Source organism: Salvelinus alpinus, chromosome 14, assembly GCF_045679555.1.
Source record: "Salvelinus alpinus chromosome 14, SLU_Salpinus.1, whole genome shotgun sequence".
Taxonomy (NCBI): domain Eukaryota; kingdom Metazoa; phylum Chordata; class Actinopteri; order Salmoniformes; family Salmonidae; genus Salvelinus; species Salvelinus alpinus.
In genome coordinates this window covers 14,403,909-14,423,620 of record NC_092099.1, presented here as the reverse complement: position 1 = coordinate 14,423,620, position 19,712 = coordinate 14,403,909, and the positions used below count along the sequence as shown (strand labels likewise).

The 19,712-nt window shown below is 45.4% G+C and overlaps 1 protein-coding gene across 2 annotated transcripts in view; it reads left to right on the top strand.

Annotated features, from left to right (window-relative positions):
* Positions 1-19,712, top strand: part of lrp2a (low density lipoprotein receptor-related protein 2a) — a 69,760-nt gene that overhangs the window by 20,366 nt on the left and 29,682 nt on the right. The window contains exons 18-47 of one of the 2 annotated variants that reach the window (XM_071340546.1): positions 178-303; positions 777-907; positions 1,195-1,332; positions 1,441-1,725; positions 1,922-2,161; positions 2,310-2,429; positions 2,649-2,765; positions 2,859-2,879; positions 3,302-3,682; positions 3,981-3,995; positions 4,372-4,620; positions 5,355-5,566; positions 5,679-5,863; positions 5,968-6,196; positions 10,279-10,456; positions 10,649-10,777; positions 11,509-11,675; positions 11,771-11,914; positions 12,095-12,204; positions 12,726-12,903; positions 13,156-13,369; positions 14,050-14,289; positions 14,493-14,681; positions 15,700-16,620; positions 16,761-16,926; positions 17,095-17,253; positions 17,347-17,636; positions 17,878-18,078; positions 18,325-18,351; positions 18,601-18,843. In XM_071340546.1, the coding sequence (XP_071196647.1) occupies positions 178-303; positions 777-907; positions 1,195-1,332; positions 1,441-1,725; positions 1,922-2,161; positions 2,310-2,429; positions 2,649-2,765; positions 2,859-2,879; positions 3,302-3,682; positions 3,981-3,995; positions 4,372-4,620; positions 5,355-5,566; positions 5,679-5,863; positions 5,968-6,196; positions 10,279-10,456; positions 10,649-10,777; positions 11,509-11,675; positions 11,771-11,914; positions 12,095-12,204; positions 12,726-12,903; positions 13,156-13,369; positions 14,050-14,289; positions 14,493-14,681; positions 15,700-16,620; positions 16,761-16,926; positions 17,095-17,253; positions 17,347-17,636; positions 17,878-18,078; positions 18,325-18,351; positions 18,601-18,843 (6,005 nt within the window). The remainder of the gene's footprint in view (positions 1-177; positions 304-776; positions 908-1,194; positions 1,333-1,440; positions 1,726-1,921; positions 2,162-2,309; positions 2,430-2,648; positions 2,766-2,858; positions 2,880-3,301; positions 3,683-3,980; positions 3,996-4,371; positions 4,621-5,354; positions 5,567-5,678; positions 5,864-5,967; positions 6,197-10,278; positions 10,457-10,648; positions 10,778-11,508; positions 11,676-11,770; positions 11,915-12,094; positions 12,205-12,725; positions 12,904-13,155; positions 13,370-14,049; positions 14,290-14,492; positions 14,682-15,699; positions 16,621-16,760; positions 16,927-17,094; positions 17,254-17,346; positions 17,637-17,877; positions 18,079-18,324; positions 18,352-18,600; positions 18,844-19,712) is intronic. The other variant, XM_071340547.1, reaches the window with a different exon arrangement.

Below are 19,712 nucleotides of genomic sequence, written 5' to 3'. Positions count from 1 at the left end.
GGCTTAAACTGAAAAAGCCCTGTGGAGCTCTGAAATAAACTGTCTATATTTCTCAGTTCATAAAAGATTTTGAAGTGGTCCTAAAGCCATAGTCTACTTCGGTTGAGGTGAAAAGACACTATGATCTTTTCCCATATAAATGTGAGTGTTGGTTAATGTGTATGTTTTATTTGGCAGGTATATTTTCTGGACCGACTGGTACCGTCCAGCGAAGATTATGAGGGCCTGGTGTGATGGGTCACATGCTCTGTCAATTGTGAACACTACTCTTGGCTGGCCCAACGGCCTGGCTATCGACTGGAGGTGAGCCAATGGTCCCAGAGCCTAGCAGGACCAAAGGAATGGCCTCACAATACGCCATTCTTCATCTTCCAGTAGTACTCCGTCAAGAAAACAAATAGCAATTTCATTCATAACAAATCAGATGCATAGGATTGACTTACGTTTAGAAATTGTGACACTCTGTGCATTGCTTAATCGGTGGTAAGCTATTAGCTGGTCAAAGTGAGGCTGCATGAAAAGTGGAATACTGTTAATATAACCAACCGTATGTTAGTGCGGTTTTTAGTGAATTTATGTAAATCACGAAGCTCATCTGCATTTCCTGCTGTCCAGCAAAATTCTCAGCGACAAAAGAGTGATCAAATTAAGATCCGACATCTGTAAGATCTCATTAAGCCTCTTATCAGACTGATCTTCCCTAATCCTCCTCTTGACAATATGTTTGTGCAACAGTGTTTAAGAATGTCTGTCCTACTCGTCCTGTCTCCCCCCAGCTCCATGCGCCTGTACTGGGTGGATGCCTTCTTTGATAAGATCGAGCACAGCACCTTTGATGGACAGAACAGGCTGTCTCTGGAGCGCATCACTCAGATCTCACATCCTTTTGGTCTCACCATTTTTGGAGGTGATTCAATTTTCTCCTCTTTAAATTCACAAAGAATGGAATGCAACACTGTTCCATCAGTTGCATTAAAGCTACCTTGTTACTGTATAAAAGCTTTCATCGTTAGAATTTCATTACTACTCGTCCATCCAGCTTGATTGATGATCATTAGAGAGAGCAATTACCGTGTCATCTCAAACATTAGTTCAGTGATGATAAGAGATAAAATAGCTAATGTCATAGGTTGTGCCCTGGTATTCCCAACGCCGGGTCTCAGTTTCATGAGCATTCCTGCGTGGCCTATCCAGGTTATGCATATTTCACTGACTGGCGCCTGGGTGGGATCGTGCGTGTGCGCAAGACTGACGGGGGAGAGATGGTCATCATCAGGAGGGGAATCAGCCACATCATGCACGTCAAATCTTTCAACTACAACTCCCAGACCGGTGAGAAACTCTTTCATTGTTTCCCCTGCTGCGGTGTTAATGTTATGGAGGATAACTCTGTGGCCATCACTGGATTCATTCCGTGATATCCTTTGCAACCCCTCTCAGGTTCCAACTTCTGCAATATGAATACGAACCCTAATGGAGACTGCAGCCATTTCTGCTTCCCGGTGCCGGACTCCCAGAGGGTGTGTGGCTGTCCGTATGGCATGAAGCTGGCGCCCAGCCAGCAGACATGTGTAGAGGACCCTTCCAACGAGCCCCCCACGCTGCAGTGCGGTTCCAATTCCTTCTCCTGCACCAATGGGAAATGTGTCCCTCAGAACTACAGATGCGACGGCGTTGACGATTGCCATGACAACAGTGATGAGGCCAACTGTGGCGGAGCTCATAGTAATGCGTTGTATTACGTTTCAATGGAGTATACTAACTGTTTGTCATTCAAGGCACTTTATTGGGGCATTAGTAATAATGTTTAATATACTTATACTTATATTTTGTATACTTTAGTATACTTAGAATGGCTTGTTACAGTGTTAAAAAGTAGCCAAAAAATGATGTTTCATTAATCCTTACTTTTCTTTCTCAGACACCACCTGCTCACCCAGGGCGTTCACCTGTGCCAACCAGCACTGTGTGCCCAGTGGATGGCACTGTGACGGGCACAACGACTGCTTTGACAGCAGTGACGAGCGGGACTGCCCCACCCAGACCCCTGGCACCTGCGCGGCCAACCAGTTCACCTGTGCCAACAACCGCTGTATCCCACACATCTGGCTGTGTGACACGGACAACGACTGTGGAGACGGCTCGGACGAGGCCAACTGCAGTGAGTCTCCTAGTCAAGGATCACTTTTATTGTCGAACATTTACTATAGGAGTAATACCTCTGTTGTTGAGTGTCTTTTTGAGAATGACTGTCAGTCAGGATGTGTTGCATTTAACTGTTAGCTCCATTGGTCTCTCTGTGTTGGTAGACCTCAGTGGTACATGCCACCCGGAACAGTTCCAGTGCCCAGACCACCGCTGTATAGGCCCCAGCTATGTGTGTGACGGTGACAGAGACTGTATGGATGGGGCTGACGAACAGGGCTGCAGTGAGTGACTCTGTATTATTTTCGCACTGTACTGTATTTGGGAACTTGCATAGTTGGACAGCGCCAACAACAAGTGTCACACAATTTCAAGTCAATTGAATATACTGTAAACACAAGCGTACGTTAGCCTCTTATCCCATTGATCTTATTCCATGTGTATTAAACAGTACACACAATGACTTTGCGTGTTCTAAACGGCATCCTTTGTTGTTTTTTCAGTTTACAACTGCACTCTCTATGAGTTCAAGTGTTCTAATGGACATCAGTGTATCAACTCCTACTACCGCTGTGATGGGGTCTTTGACTGTAGCGATCACTCAGATGAGTCTGGCTGTCGTAAGTATTCAACCTCTTTTTTTTTTAAGTTACAAGAAAATGTAAATGATCAGTTTATATATTCTCCTTTCTTGCCTTCTTCACTGCTATCAGATGATCGTGAGCCTTTACCAGGTAGGAACAGCCTCAATCATTGGTGAAACCTCACATGTGTAGCTTTGATTCATCCCAAAACCTGCCAACCACACTAACCCTCTGAATACGGTTAGCATGTTGCAAAACACAATTGTATAAAATGTTTTTTTTTGTCTGTAGTCACATGTGTTCTAGAATGTACAAGTAGTGGGTTTTGATACAGAGTAGACATGCAATGGCTGTTGTAAGTATACCACCTCAATGTTTTGAGTCACAAGAAGACAATACAAGGATCAGTTTCTACATACAGAGTTGATCAACCAACGGGTCTTGGAGCACAGCAGTTTGAGCATTACTCTCAGTGAAGTGACATCATCTCCGAGGTTCTGTTGAGGCTTCCTCCTGAGCTTCAGCCACACTTCACTACACTGTCTGACCTTGCCTTCTCCTGCTGTGCCCAGCCACCAGACCCCCAGGGATGTGCCACCATGAGAGTGAGTTCCAGTGCCAGTCAGACGGCAGCTGTATCCCCTCCACCTGGGAGTGTGATGGTCACCCGGACTGTGAGGACGGCTCAGACGAGCACCACGTCTGTCCCCCCCGCACCTGCCCCACCACCCTGTTTCGCTGTGACAACGGCAACTGTGTGTACCAACGGTGGCTCTGCGACGGCGACAACGACTGTAGGGACATGAGTGACGAGAGAGACTGCCCCACACCACCTTTCCGCTGCCCTAGCTGGCAGTGGCAGTGCCCGGGCCACAGCATGTGTGTCAACATCAGCAGGGTGTGTGACAACAATCCTGACTGCCCCAATGGTGCAGACGAGTCCCCGCTCTGCAGTAAGTCACCATCTCTCTCTGCCTTTTAGTCCAGCATGCTAATAGTGTCATGTTACGAAAATGAAGTGCACTCTCTGTAAATTTTCTCTTTGTAATTTTCTAGTTTCACTGGTCACTTGAAATCTTGACATATTTTGCACCGTGTTTCTGGTCACAACCAATTGAGTGCGTTAATGTTTGTGAGGAATTTTTGTTATGTGTGGAATCTTGTGTTCAAATCATGCATGTGTTGATTTGGTCTGTATTAACTTAAAAGTGATCTATGATTTTCCTTTCTTGCCTTCCTCACTGCTTTCAGACGAGCCCTTACCAGGTAGGAACAACCTCAATCATTGGTAAAACCTCACGCGTGAGGCTTTGATTCATCCCAAAACCTGCCAACCACACTAACCATCTCAATATGGGTAGAATGGTGCAAAACACAATTGGAGGATAAAGGGAAATTCTTGTCTGTAGTTACATATGTAGAAAATCTGTTTCAGAATGTACAAATGGTGTGTTTTGACGAAATTCCCAAAATATTTTCTAGGGTAGAACGCGCTATTTATAGCACTGTGATTAATTGAATAGCTAGCTACAGTAGTACCTTCATTCAGTTTGTTCATTTATCCACATTACCTGTTAAGTGTCACCAAGGTGTTTCATTTTCTTACCGTCTGTTATTGACTCTCCTCTTTTTACCATCCTAGACCAGGAGAGCTGCACTGACAACAACGCAGGTTGCACCCACGGTTGTATCCAGGGGCCGTTTGGGGCCCAGTGCACGTGTCCCATGGGCTACCAGCTAAGTAACGACTCGAAGACGTGTGATGACATAGACGAGTGTAGCCCCCCTGGCCTGTGTAGCCAGCATTGCTTCAACGAGAGAGGCTCCTTTCGCTGTCACTGCTCCGACGGATACACTCTGGAGGCTGACCAACGCACATGCAAGGTCTCAGGTGAGGAGGAGGATGTGTGTATGCGGGGGGGGGGGGGGGGGGGGGTTGAATTGGCATCTGCCGCATTACCATTTTGTGCTCTTAGAAACGATTTACGTACATTTTCATACCAATCCATCATATAGATTTGACCAATCCATTTAGTCCACAACATACTCAGTTATGTTTCCTCTAAACATAATTGGCCTAATTTCAAAATAAGACACATCCTCCCACTGTGGATTAAATCCAGTCTCCTCGATGACAGGCAGAGATGGATATACAGTGCATCTGATTGGCCCACACAGACATGATAAACTGTCCAGTTGCTGGACAGGACAGGACATGAATGGTCTAAAGGGAGCCGGTGTTGGCACCAGACTACCGGGCGGATGCACTCTCTCTCTTCTTCATTCTCTCCCCACTCTACTCTGATTTCCCCAGATAAGACAAATAACATATATGTCACTCACTGACTCTCTCTCCGGGTAATTAGGACATAATCAACAACAAAGGGCTTGTTTATGAGCAGTGTGCCTGACATGAGCCCATCTACCTCAAAGATAACCAGCTGAAAAGCCCTGTAATTCAATCTGCCATTATTCCCAACAAGGCTGCATTGATTCCCTGCTGTAGATATCTGAGGAGCTCAACTTATCTTGTTTTGTAGTTTAAGGAAGAATTTTCTACAGCTGATGAGAAGTCTTGTTTGAATTATAATGCACCGGTGAAAAGAGAGTATTTTTTGTTTACAGGTTCACGCGAGGCTTTCCTTTTAGTCGCCAGCCGAAATCAGATTGTGTCCGATGACATAACCACTCAGCCCAATGTGGTCCGCTCGCTGGTCCGGGATGGACGAAACATTGTGGCGCTGGACTTTGACTCAGTGACTGACCGTGTGTACTGGTCTGACACCAGCCAGGACAGAATATGGAGCGCTCACAAAAATGGCAGCGACAGGGCTGTGGTGAGTACCAAATGCCCTTCCATTTCCCACAAAAGAGATGCTACGTTTTCTACATTCTCTAGGGTAATAAATGAACTCCAATAACTTAAACATATGTGTGTTGATTTGACAGGTTTTTGACAGTGGAGTGACAGTGACAGAGAGCCTGGCAGTGGACTGGGTGGGCAGGAACCTATACTGGACTGACTATGTTCTGGAGACCATTGAGGTGTCCAAACTGGACGGCACCCACAGGACTGTCTTGGTCAGTGAGAATGTGACCAATCCCAGAGCCATTGTGCTGGACCCTAGGGACAGGTGAGGCTCATCTTTAGAGAGTCGAGTACACAGTGGAAATTCAAAATGTAATGAATGAAAACAGCGTAATTGACTGTAACTATAACAGTTAATCTACTGTGCAGTGCTCACCTCATGTTCTGGACAGACTGGGGGAGGAACCCTCGCATTGAGAAGGCCAGTATGGACGGGAAGATGAGGACAACCATCATAAGCAACAAACTGTACTGGCCCAACGGCCTAACCATTGACTATCCCAACAATCTGCTCTACTTCGCGGATGCCTACCTGGATTTTATTGACTACTGTGATTACAATGGCAAAAACAGGAAACAAGTTCTGGCCAGCGATCTGGTGAGCAAATTCATTTTTTAATTTATATTCTTTACATAGATATCAAACCATTGATACATAATGAACAAAAATATGACTGCAACATGTAAAGTGTTGGTCCCATGTTTCATGAGCTGAAATAAAAGATCCCAGAAATTTTCCATGCGCACAAAAAGTGTATTTCTCTTAAATGTTTGTTTACAACCCTGTTATTTCTTTCAAATTTGTTTACAACCCTGTTGGTGAGCATTTCTCCTTTGCCAAGACAATCCATCCACCTGACAGGTGTGGCATATCAAGAAGCTGATGAAACAGCATGATCATTACACAGGTGCTGGGGACAATAAAAGGCCACTCTAAAATGTACAGTTCTGTCACACAACACAGTGCCACAGATGTCTCAAGTTTTGATGGAGCGTGCAATTGGCATGCTGACTGCAGGAAAGTCCACCACAGCTGTTGCCAGAGAATGTAATGTTAATTTCTCTACCAAAAGCTGCCTACAACATCGTTTTAGAGAATTTGGCAGTACGTCCAACCGGCCTCACAACCGCAGACCATGTGTAACCACACCAGCCTAGGACCTCCACATCCGGCTTCTTCACCTGTGGGATCGTCTGAGTCCAGCCACCCAGACAGCTGACGAAACTGTGGGTTTGCACAACTGAAAAATGTCTGTACAAACTACCAGAAACCGTCTCAGGGAAGTTCATCTACGTGCTCGTTGTCCTCACCAGGGTCTTGACCTGACTGCAGTTCGGCGGCGTAACACGACTTCAGTGGGCAAATGCTCACCTTCGATGCCCCCTGGCACGCTGGAGAAGTGTGCTCTTCATGGATGAATCCCGGTTTCAACTGTACCGGGCAGATGGCAGACAGTGTTTGTAGGTACTTTAGGTACTTTTAAGGTGAGGATCTTAATGGGTTATGAAAAAAAATAATTCACTACAAAACAGTTCTGACATGTGGGATGTGAAAACTGACGCTCAATATCTCAGAACTATATTAGTGCTGATAGAACCTTATAGTCCCAAGGTCACAAAATCTTTGTCTATTTATTGAGGCTACCAGACAGCCCTATTCATTATTTTGTCTACAACACATTTTGATAATCTAATAATTAACAAATGCAAGGTTCAAAACTCAATTATACATTTCAAGCAATTTTGACATACCAAACGACCAATAGGCCTATGCTAGTAATTGTTGCTTGATGCCCCATTGCAGGTGACCATGAAAAGTAAACAGTTAATATTCTTGATCACCAAACAATTTTTTGTTACGTCTGCTCCCGCTCCCTCTCTCTGGTGCTCGAGGTCGCCAGGCTGCTTATCATTACGCACACCTGTCACCATTGTTACGCGCATCAGCGCTTAATCGGACTCACCTGGCCTCCATCACGTTATTAATTACCTCCCCTATATCTGTCAATTCCTCAGTTTCTTTCCCTAGTCAGCATTAATGTCATTATGTGTCCCTTGTCCAGACGGTGTTCGTGTTTTGGTTCCTTTCTGTTTTTTCATTAAATATTCACTCCCTGTACTTGCTTCTCGTCTCCCAGCGTCTGTCCTTACAGAATGCTGACTCCACAATTTGAAGCATCAGGGACTTTTAGTTTTTTAGTTTTTGTTGGTGACGTCGGGTCCGTGTGCTGCTGCCGAAGCAACCAGGGATGCCTCAGCTGGCTCGTCAGGCTCCCATGCCTCAGCCGGCTCGTCCAGCTCCCATGCCTCAGCCGGTCCGTCAGGCTCGCCCAGGTGGTACGCCGGGTGGCGCCGCTAGGGGTGGGGGGGACTACCCCCTAGGTAGGCCTATGTTAATGACCAAATTGAATAAGCAAAGGTATAAATATAAAATATAAATGGTAGGCTACATTTTTTACAGGGGTGGAAAAAGTACCCAATTTTCATTCTTCAGTAAAAGTAAAGATACCTTAATAGAAAATAACTCAAATAAAAAGGTATTTGGTTTGAAATATACTTAAGTATCAAAAGTAAATGTAATTGCTAAAGTATACTTAAGTATCAAGAGTGGCGCAGCGGTGTAAGGCACTGGATCTCAGTACTTGAGGCATCACTACAGACACCCTTGGTCAATTCCAGGCTGTATCACAACCGGCCATGATTGGGAGTCCCATAGGGCGGCGCACAATTGGCCCAGCGTCGTCCGGGTTTGGCCGGTGTAGGCCGTCATTGTAAATAAGAATTTGTTCTTAACTGACTTGCCTAGTTAACTAAAGGTAGAATAAAAAAAACAACAACATCAAAGTAAGATCAGATCAGATACAGTAGGGATGACCAGGGATTTCTTCTTGATACGTGCGTGGATTGGACAAGATTCCTGTCCTGCTTCAAAATATAATGAATACTTTTGGGTGTCAGGGCAAATGTATGGAGTATAAAGTACATTATTTTCTTCAGGAATGTAGTGGAGTAAAAGTGAAAGAAATAGTATAGTAAAGTACAGATACCCCCAAAAAACTACTTAAGTAGTACTTTAAAGTATTTTTACTTAAGTACTTTACACCACAGATTTTAAAAATTTATTTTTCTCATTCAGTTTCACACTCTCGACCCCGCAAAATGTTCTCACTACGCTACTGTAGCTCACCCAACCTGTGTTGATTGACAGTTTGCTGATCCAATCAGAGGGCAGAGTGTGTGTTTCACTAGCCAATATATTTTTTGGGGGGGCAAGTGCGATACTGTCTCTGGCTGCATGGAGAGTAGCCTAATCCACGGAGACTCTGTGCCACAAAATGAGTGACAAAACGTAACAAAACTTGGGCAGATGTCATCAGTCTCAAATATAAGTCGAGTCCCAAGTCTTGAGACTCCAAGTCGAAGTCAAGTCTGAAGTTGTTTTATTTTCTATCAAGTTGAGTCTCAAGTCATCAAATTTGTCACTCAAGTCAGACTTGAGTCCAAGTCATGTGACTCGAGTCCACACCTCTGCAAAGAACACTAGAACATCATCCAGGGATCTCCAGGCCTCTCTCGCCTCGGCCAAGGTCAATGTTCATGATTCCACCATCAGAAAGACACTGGGCAAAAATGGGATTCATGGCGAAGTAGCAAGGCGGAAACCATTGCTCGCTAAGACGAACATGAATGCTCGTCTTAAGTTTGCCAAAAAGCACCTGGATGATCCTCAAGAGTTCTGAAACAATGTTCTATGGACCGATGAGTCAAAAGTAAAACTCTTTGGCTGACATGGGCCCCGTTATACCTGGCGAAAACCAAACACTGTATTCCACAGTAAGAACCTCATACCAGCGGTCAAGCATGGTGGTGGTAGTGTCATGGTTTGTGGATGCTTTGCTGCATCAGGACCTGGACGCCATGCCATCGTTGAAGGAACCATGCATTCTGTTCTGTATCAGAGAATTCTACAGGAGAATGTCAGGCCATCTGTCTGTGAGCTGAAGCTGAAGCGCAGCTGGGTCATGCAGCAAGACAATGATCCAAAACACACAAGCAAGTCTACATCAGAATGGTTGAAGAATAAGAAATTCAACGTTTTGTAATGGCCTAGTAAAAGTCTAGACCTAAACCCCATTTAGATGTTATGGCAGGACCTGAAACGAGCAGTTCATGCTCGAAAACCCACAATTGTCACTGAGTTGAAGCTGTTCTGCACGGAGGAGTGGGCCAAAATTCCTCCCCACAACTACAAGAAGTGTTCGATTGCAGTTATTGCAGCTAAAGATGGTGTAACCAGTTATTGAGTTTAAGGGTGCGATTACTTTTTCATTGGTTTTGCATTACTTTCTTTAATAAATAAATGAAATATGTATACATTTTTTGTGTTATTTGTTCACTCAGGGTCCCTTTTATATAACATTAGGTTTTGGTTGAAGAGCTGATAACATTCAGTGTAAAAAATATGCAGAAAAAAAAGACGGGGTAACTCAGTAAAATCTTTGAAATTGTTGCATGTTGCGTTTATATTTTTGTTCAGTGTAGATGTTATTGATACCGTTTTTAAGCTTGGAGAACATTACATACATCATATAATTTTAATTCAAATTTGCTTATTTCCCCTTTGTGTGGATTAATATCAATAAAATGCACTTCTTGTCTTTTGCTGCTCTCAATAAAAAGGTACTGCAACATCCCCACGCAATTACCATTTTTGAGGATTTTGTCTATTGGACCGACAGATACATCAACCGCGTTATCCGAGCCCATAAGTGGCACGGGGAGAACCAGACAGTGATGCTCTACAACCTCCCTCAGCCCATGGGCCTGGTGGTGGTACACCCGTCCAGGCAGCCCGCAGGTAGGACAAGGACATACAGTAGTATATGCTAGGCCGACTGAAAATACATATTTGGCATGGTGATATCATAAGCTGGTATTGCCACAGTACAGTTTTGTCATTGTATTTGAAATTACATTTCAGAATGAAACCAAAGGTGACTGAACACTGTTGACCTTTTTTTCTTGTTTGTGTTATGGGACCCGTGTGCAGGTGAAAACCACTGCTTAAGCAGCCCCTGTTCTCATATCTGTCTGCTGTCGGCCGTGGGGCCCAGCTTCTACTCCTGTGCCTGCCCCTCAGGCTGGACCCTGGCTGCAGACCAAATCACCTGTGCCAGAGGTAGGCTCCATGCCAACCTGAGGGAAACGCTCATCACTCACAGTTTGATTAAAAAGGAAGTGAGGTCAGATGGAACAGATTGTAACAGTCATAACTCATAAAGCTTTTATTAATGGAGTAGGAATTGCTGTAAATCCTTCTCAAACCTACATACAGAGCTGCTCTTTGCAAATATATTTTAAGGGGGCCTATCCAGCTCCTAGAGCGCCAGACTCATATTTTAGAGGCTAGGGACTTGTCAACAGTATCCCATTTAAATTCTGTTGTAGAATCCCTTTCCAGAAGTAAATATTTAGGATCATAAAAGTGTGGCTAAGGTTTCAATAAGACAAGGGACCTTTAATGTGAAGTCCAGAGAGTCCTCTTTAGGTCAACAGCTTAACCCATATCAGGTTGCAGGGCTTCAGCTTTTTCTAGCCATGCAGAACGCATTCCCCCCTGAGAGGTGAATTACCCAAGAATGAAAATGCCCCCGAGCTATCCATTGATTCTAATCTCTGATGACAAAGCAAATCAGGGCTGTGGAACAAACTTTCACCTGCCCATCTGAACCCCCTCCTCTTTCAACCTTCTTTCAACATTAAGAGGTCTTAGGAAGAAAGTATGGTGATATCAAATTGTAGTATTTGTTTCTGTTTTAAAAAAGACTATCAGAGCCCCGTAGGCTATAGACATGTCCGTTTGGAGCCGTCATGTCTTGTTTGGTGATGAATAGTTTGGTTTTCCTGCAGATGAGGATCCTTTCTTGGTGGTGGTGAGAGATAGTGTCATATACGGCATTCCCTTGAATCCGGACGTCAAGAGCAACGATGCCATGGTGCCTGTTTCTGGACTTCAGAATGGATACGATGTGGACTTTGACAACACTGAGCAGACCATCTATTGGGTGGAGCACCCGGTAAGTATTCGCACTGTCCACACAAACAGAGACGTGAAGTGAGACTACTCTACTGTCCCTAGGCTCTGACCAACCCTGTCCCTTCTCCTCTGTAGGGTGAGATCCACAGAGTGAAGTCGGACGGTACCAACAGGACAGAGTTTGCCCCGGCAGCCATCCTGGGTTCCCCTGTGGGCCTGGCCCTGGACTGGATAACAGAGAACCTGTACTACACCAACCCAGCCACCCAGTCTATTGAGGTGAGCTGAAACATCCATACTCTCTATGCTCCTGTAGAAAACAACGCAGTTATTTTGGAAAATGAATGGTACTGACGGTGATCATCGTATTTAGAAAAAAAAAGTTGTTATCTTAGTTGGTTTCCCTCTGTCAGGGGTATATCTGATACAGTATGTGCGTGCATTTGTGTGTTTTGTCAGGTTTTGAGGCTGAGAGGGGAGATGCAGTACAGAAAGACTCTAATCACCAATAATGGCTCCCCGACTGGCGCAGGCACTCCGGTTGGCATCGCTGTGGACCCAGCACGCGGGTAAGCCCACTTTTAACACTGCTCTGGCACGGCTGCTCATCTCCACTGTCACTGAGCCCTATCTGCCTGCCTGCCATTTGCTCCACCCACAGAGAGAGACTTACCACTGTTACTGTATACCACACAACACAACACACTCCAACAAGCCACCACCAGGGAATATGTGCACCTATTACCTATTCATTGTTAGCATATCGAATGTGTAATGACATAAATAAAAAAAGGGGGAAAATATGCAAATCCAGCTTATCAGCTGCAGGACAGAAGAACGTATCAAAGAAAGAGGAATGTCCACAACTCTGGTAATCAGAAGCACAAAACAGTTGGATCAAAACGTTGTCCGTTTTGTGCGTCTCCTTAAATCACCATGGGAGTTTTTTCTTTCTTTTTTCTTTAATGACATAATTGAGATATACATTTCTCGCTTAATCTCACACATTGATTGAATCTGTTGTAGATGTTCTCATATGAGGTGATTGAGCTGCCGAGGGGCTGTATTCATAGCTGTGTCTCTCTGTAAGGAAACTGTACTGGACAGACCAGGGCACAGAGAGTGGCATCCCTGCCAAGGTAGCAGCTGCAGACTTGGACGGCTCCAACCCTGTCTCTCTGTTCACCAACAACCTGGATCAGGTGGAGTTCATCACTGTGGACATCAGCGAGAACAAGCTGTACTGGGCTGTCACAGGCGCTGGAATGGTGGGTCGTCATCACTACCTTAACCACTGCCTGTGTCTCAAATGCCACCCTATTCCCTATATAGTACACTACTTTTGACAAGGGCCCATAGGGCTCTGGTCAATTAAAGTGCACTATATAGGGAATAGGGTGCCCTATGATTCCTGTGTCTGACTCTAACAATATACCACTTATGTAGTCCACCTCAATGCCTATTATACATGTATTTTACATGTTATTAATGGCAGTCTTGATATTATTAAAACCCCACAGATTGAGCGTGGCGACCCAGACGGAACCAATCGCATCACTATAGTGACAGGCTTGTCCCATCCCTGGGGTGTTGCTGTTCATGAGAGCTTCCTGTACTTCACTGACCGGGACTTTGAGGTGATAGAGCGCGTGGACAAGGCCACCGGTGCTAACAAGGTGGTGCTGCGGGACAACGTGTCTGGACTGAGAGTACTGAAGGTGCACTACAGGGAGAGTGAGTATCTGAGGGACCTGATGATACACAGCCAAGCAAATATGAACCCCACTCCATTGATCTGGATTGAGACCTAAGCGTTGGTTAAATAAGAATCATTAACTTGTTGGAAGCATCAAGATTACCAGTTTATTGGAGTTTTCTTTCTATTGTGTTGAGTGTTTAATCAGTATGCAAACATACATATTTTGTCTGTTCTGTTTTTTGTGGTAAAGACATAGCATTGCTGAATTATGGTATTGCTTCGGTGTTTTTGATAGCTGTTGGGTAATTACTAGGGAGACGGAGTGGGTTATTAGTGGACCAGTTCCTCTTCCCTTAGGAACACTGGGCATTGTGTACGGAACAAGCAGTGTTCCTTTGTCCCCTAAAACAGAGCAGATACTGTAAGTGACATGTTCTCTAGGAATAAGCCTCAACAAGCCTTGAGCCTGATTTGGCAACAATGTATCAAAGTGGTGTTGTTGTCAGATTCTTCCAATGATGACTAAGAAATGAGGCACAGGTTACTTTCAGTTCCAGTAATGTCATTTGTAATAGTTTAGTCGCTGGCGTTGCTCTTGTCATCCAAGACCTAGAAGTTGTTTCGAAATTCTTAATAAATGTCTAGTTCTATTTGGCCAGACTCCTGTTGTATATGAATGATGTCCTAATCCACCATGTGGTCTTTGCCTCTGCAGCTTCGGCTGGTACATCCAATGGCTGCAGCAACAACATGGGGCTGTGTGAGCACCTGTGTCTACCGCGGCCCGGAGGCCTGTATACCTGTGCCTGTGCTACGGGCTTCAAGCTGAGCGCTGACAACAGAACCTGTGCTTCATACCAGTCCTACGTGGTCATCTCCATGCTGTCTGCCCTCAAAGGCTTCAGTCTGGAGGGGGCTGACCACTCTGAGGCCATGGTGCCAGTGGCTGGGAGAGGTAGGTGTTGTTCAGATATAAAACTCCTGCTGCAGGGCATTATAACTCTTTATGTCATGCATATGGAGGCTTTATGGATGCTTTATGAATGCTACATGATACCAAGGAAACAATACTTTGTTTGGTTTCAGACAATATACTCTGATGACATTGAAGCAACCACTGAAGTGTTTGTGTCTTACGTCTCTGGTTGTGTCTTGCAGGCCGCAATGCTTTGCATGTGGACGTCCACATGCCCTCTGGGTTCCTCTACTGGTGTGACTTCAGCAGCACTGTGACATCTCAGAATGGAATCCGCCGGATCAAGTCTGACGGAGCAGGGTTCGACAGTGTGGTCACATCTGGAATTGGACGCAACGGGATACGAGGTATCGCCGTGGACTGGGCTGCAGGTAGGCATGTTCAGAGAGCTCAAATGAAAAGTGTTTAAATTATGCTAGTAGTAGGGCTCTATAAAATCTGTTTTATTTTTTGCCTGATTCTGTTTAGTTTTTTCCCAAATTCCCTTTTCTCCATTTTGTTTTTCCAGGTTTCCGTTTTTCCCATTTATTGAGGGGGGGGGGTTTATTCAAAATCACACTTTGTTAATAGAAAAACATCCTAAATTTGATGATTTAAGTCCACAACAATCCTTAAACCACATCAGGAGACCACCTTTGAGGTCTGGGAAATATCTAAGACGTTTAGAATTTGGAGTGTAGTTACCCTTTAATTAAACTGTGCATCAGCCAGAGACCATTGTTTGGTTAGCTGTGTTTCTGTAGCGCTTGTGTGATTGCAGAGTTTGCAAAACAAATGGCCACTGGATTGATACAAATAATCATGATATCATTCTGCCAGGTAGGCACAACCCATTGGAACCCATGCCCAGTTGACTACTTTAAAATGGCGTAAGCATTGTAGAAGCCCACAATGGCACTGCCTACGGTCTGTTGGCCACTAGAGGCCTCTGTCATTCTCTATGGGCCCTACAGCAGGTAGAGGAATTAAAGGTCAGCCAGTAGTAGGTATCCATGGATACAGCGTAAGACGCTTCAACACAGGGCCTGACTCCAGAGAGCAGGCTGGTTTATATAACAGTCCGTTGACTGGAAAGAAATTAGTATAATGGACAGGAGAATGCTACTTATCTTGGTACTGTGGCCAATAAGGATTTTAATGATGGTTATACTAAACAAATGCCGGTTTCCCGGACCCAGACTATATATAAGCCTATTTCTACTTTTGCTGTCCAGAAATAGGCTTAATCTGGGTGTGGGAAACCAGCTCCTGGTAACTATGCAAATTAGCAGGCTTACCCTGTCCTTACGCAACCACTCAATAAGAACTACATGACCAGAGGCCTTTCCTACATCATCTAATCCCCATTACCCGTTCACTTATATATGTCAATTTGGCTGTGCTTTTCAGGGAACCTCTATTTCACGAATGCTTTCCTGACGGAGACCTATGTGGAGGTCCTGCGCTTGAACACCACTTTCCGACGTGTGCTGTTGAAGACTCAAGTGGACATGCCACGCCACATCGTGGTGGACCCTAAAAACAGGTACCTGTTCTGGGCAGATTACGGACAGAACCCCAAGATTGAGCGAGCTCTGCTGGACGGGACCAACCGCACTGTGCTGGTGTCATCTGGGATTATAACCCCGCGAGGTCTGGCTCTGGACTACCAGACTGGATATGTCTACTGGGTGGATGACTCTCTGGATATGATAGCCCGGGTCAACCCTCAGGGGGGCGAGACAGAGGTAGTCCGGTATGGGAGTCGTTACCCGACTCCCTATGGCATCACTGTGTTTGAGACTAGCATCATCTGGGTGGACAGGAACCTGAAGAAGGTGTTCCAGGCCAGTAAGGAGCCTGGCAGTACAGAGCAGCCTGCAGTGATCAGAGACAACATCAACATGCTGAGAGACGTGACCATCTACGACCAGCGTATCCAGCCCAGTTCGGCCCAGCAGCTCAACAACAACCCCTGCCTGCAGACCAACGGGGGCTGTGCCCACTTCTGCTTCGCCCTCCCCGGGAACCAGACCAAGAAGTGTGGCTGTGCCTTTGGCAACCTGGGGACGGACAACGAGGGCTGTGTGGTGTCGCGGGATGATTACCTCATCTATACAACAGAGAGTACAGTGCAGAGTCTGCATCTGGACACTGACGACCACGGACTGCCCTTCCCTGTGGTCAACGTGCCCGGCACCTCTGTGGCCCTGGACTTTGACCGCACAGACAATAGGATCTACTTCACCCAGAGCTCAGGGGCTGGGAGCAGCAAGATTAGCTTCATCAGTCTTTCCTCTCCTACCTCACCTTCAGTCGTGGTGGCTTCAGGTAAGACACTTAACAACTAGATTTGTTTTGTTATGTTACAAAATCATACTGTAATTAATTATCTGGTTTCACCTTTTTTGGTGAAAAAAAATCTGGTTAATCTGGTTTCACATTATGTGTTGTGTTTTGTGTCCATGCAGATCTAGGAGCTCCTGATGGTATTGCCTATGACTGGATCAATAAACGGATTTACTACAGTGACTACATCAACCAGACTATCAACTCCATGGCAGTGGACGGGACACAGAGATCCATCATCGCTCATGTGCCTCGGCCTAGAGCCATAATGCTGGATCCCTGCAGGGGGTAAGACTGGCCAGAAATGCCAAGAATGCTAATACCGTTTCACTCCTTCTGTTATGATAACAAGAGCGCTCACTCAGTATCTTCAATAGATATTCAGCATGTGTTGAATGTGCACTGTGCAATCATTGATTAACAATGGGAAAACTTGTCTTCTTCCATGCCACACAGATATATGTACTGGACAGACTGGGGGACGAATGCGAAGATTGAACGTTCTACTTTGGGAGGGAACTTCAGGGCAGAGATTGTAAACAGTAGTCTGGTGTGGCCCAATGGACTGACCCTGGACTATGAAGAGCAGAGACTGTACTGGGCAGACGCCAGCCTGTAAGACCCTCTTATAAATCTACATTCTTCTCACAAGTCATTCGTTGTCCTTTCATGTTGTTGCTAATGATATGTGCTGGTTTTGGTTATCAGACAGAAGATTGAGCGCTGCTCTCTCTCCGGGGCCAATCGGGAGGTCATCGTCAGCACAGCCATTTACCCTTTCGCCATGACCATGTATGGCCAGTACATCTACTGGACTGACTGGAACACACGCAGTATCTACCGGGCTAACAAGCACGATGGGTCTGACCAGAGGGTGATGACCCAGAACCTTCCATCCAGACCCATGGACGTCCATGTGCTGGCCAGCAACAAGCAGCAACAGTGCAACAGCCCATGTCAGCAGTTCAACGGAGGCTGCAGTCACATCTGTACCCCAGGTACTAGAAGTTAGGCCCTGTTTTAATCCTCAAGTTTTCTGATCAAATAGAAGCAGGCTGTAGTTTCTTAGCTAAATGTCGGAGTTGGACCAAACTTCCATTGAAAATGTGATCTTCTCTAGCATCCTATTGTTTTGGTGTTGTAATGTTGTTTTGGGATAGTGTGAGTTGGGCTGTGGTACGCCTGTCTCTCATACCCCCCCCATCCGTCTGATGCCTGTCCCCCTGTCCCTCTCCGCAGGGCCCCAGGGTGCTGAGTGTCAGTGTCCTTCAGGGGGTCGCTGGTACCTGGCCGACAACAAGCACTGTATCCCTGACAACGGGACCCGCTGCCAGGAAGGCCAGTTCACCTGTATGAATGGACGCTGTATCCGTGCTCAGTGGAAGTGTGACAATGACAACGACTGTGGGGACGGAAGCGACGAACTGGAGAGAGTCTGTGGTATGGTGCTCAGTGGCCACAAGTAGTGCCTGTTTTCTCGAATCATATTTGTTTGTCTCGTCTATTCAGAAATATCTTGCAATGTGATGATTTTGCATGTCTTGAATGTGGTTGTGATTACAGCTAATTATGATTGATTTATCACTACACCTGCTCTGTCCTTCACTCTCTGAGCTACTCTTAACTGTCTTTAACATGCTGCCTCTAACCAGCCTTCTGTTTCTCACTGCAACAACAATTTTACAGGATCCAAGAATGATTTCCAAACTTCCGGTGTGTATGCTTGCAGTTCACTAATCTAATGTAGCTATTTAGTGCTGCTTGTTTCTTTCTACTGACCCCGTCCTAAACTAATGAATGCATGTACTTACATCTTGCATGCAGTCCAAGTGCAAATGGCAGCAGCATTTATTGCCTTGTCAGGTAAAGCCCGCCTCCATATTTTACACCCGTCCATCTTCACCTGCTCTCCCTGTCCATTGGCTAGAGCTCTGATAATGTTGTATCTGGTTTTATTGACAGCCTTCCACACCTGCGAGCCCACTGTGTTCACTTGTGGGAATGGTCGCTGTGTGCCCTACCACTACCGCTGTGACCACTACAACGACTGTGGGGATAACAGTGATGAGGTAGGCTGCCTGTTCAGTCCGTGCGACCCCAACACTGAGTTCCCCTGCAACAACGGACGCTGCATCGCCAAGGACTACATCTGCAATGGCATCAACAACTGTTATGACAACGGCACCTCGGACGAACAAAACTGCCGTAAGTCCTCAAAACAAAACTTGGTTACAAATCTAAAGTAAAAAGATTAGTTCATGAAGATTAGATACGTTTTTGTTTTGTAAAAGTCACTAAAATATACAGTACCAGTCAAAAGTTTAGACACCCCTACTCATTCAAGTTTTTATTTTTATTTTTACTATTTTCTACATTGTAGAATAATAGTGAAGACATCAAACTATGAAATAACACATGGAATCATGTAGTAACCTAAACAAGTGTTAAACAAATCTAAATATATTTTATTCTTCAAAGTAGCCACCCTTTGCCTTGATGACAGCTTTGCATACTCTTGGCATTCTCTCAACCAGCTTCATGAGGTAGTCACCTGGAATACTTTTCCCACAGTCTTGAAGGAGTTCCCACATATGGTGAGCACTTGTTGGCTGCTTTTCCTTCGCTCTGTGGTCCAACGCATCCCGAACAATCTCAGTTGGGTTGAGGTCGGTTGATTGTGGAGGCCAGGTCTTCTGATGCAGTGCTCCATCACTCTCCTTCTGGTCAAATAACCCTTACACAGTCTGGATGTGTGTTTTGGGTCATTGTCCTGTTGAAAAACAAATGATAGTCCCACTAAGCGCAAACCAGATGGGATGCCGTATCGCTGCAGAATGCTGTGGTAGCCATGCTGGTTATGTGTGCCTTGAATTCTAAATAAATCACTGACAGTGTCACCTGCAACGCACCCCCACAACATCACACCTCCTCCTCCATGCTTTATGGTGGGAACCACACATGCGGAGATCATCCGTTCAACTACTCTGCATCTCACAAAAACACAGTGGTTGGAACCAAACATCTCAAATTTGGACTCATCAGACCAAAGGACAGATTTCCACCGGTCAAATGTC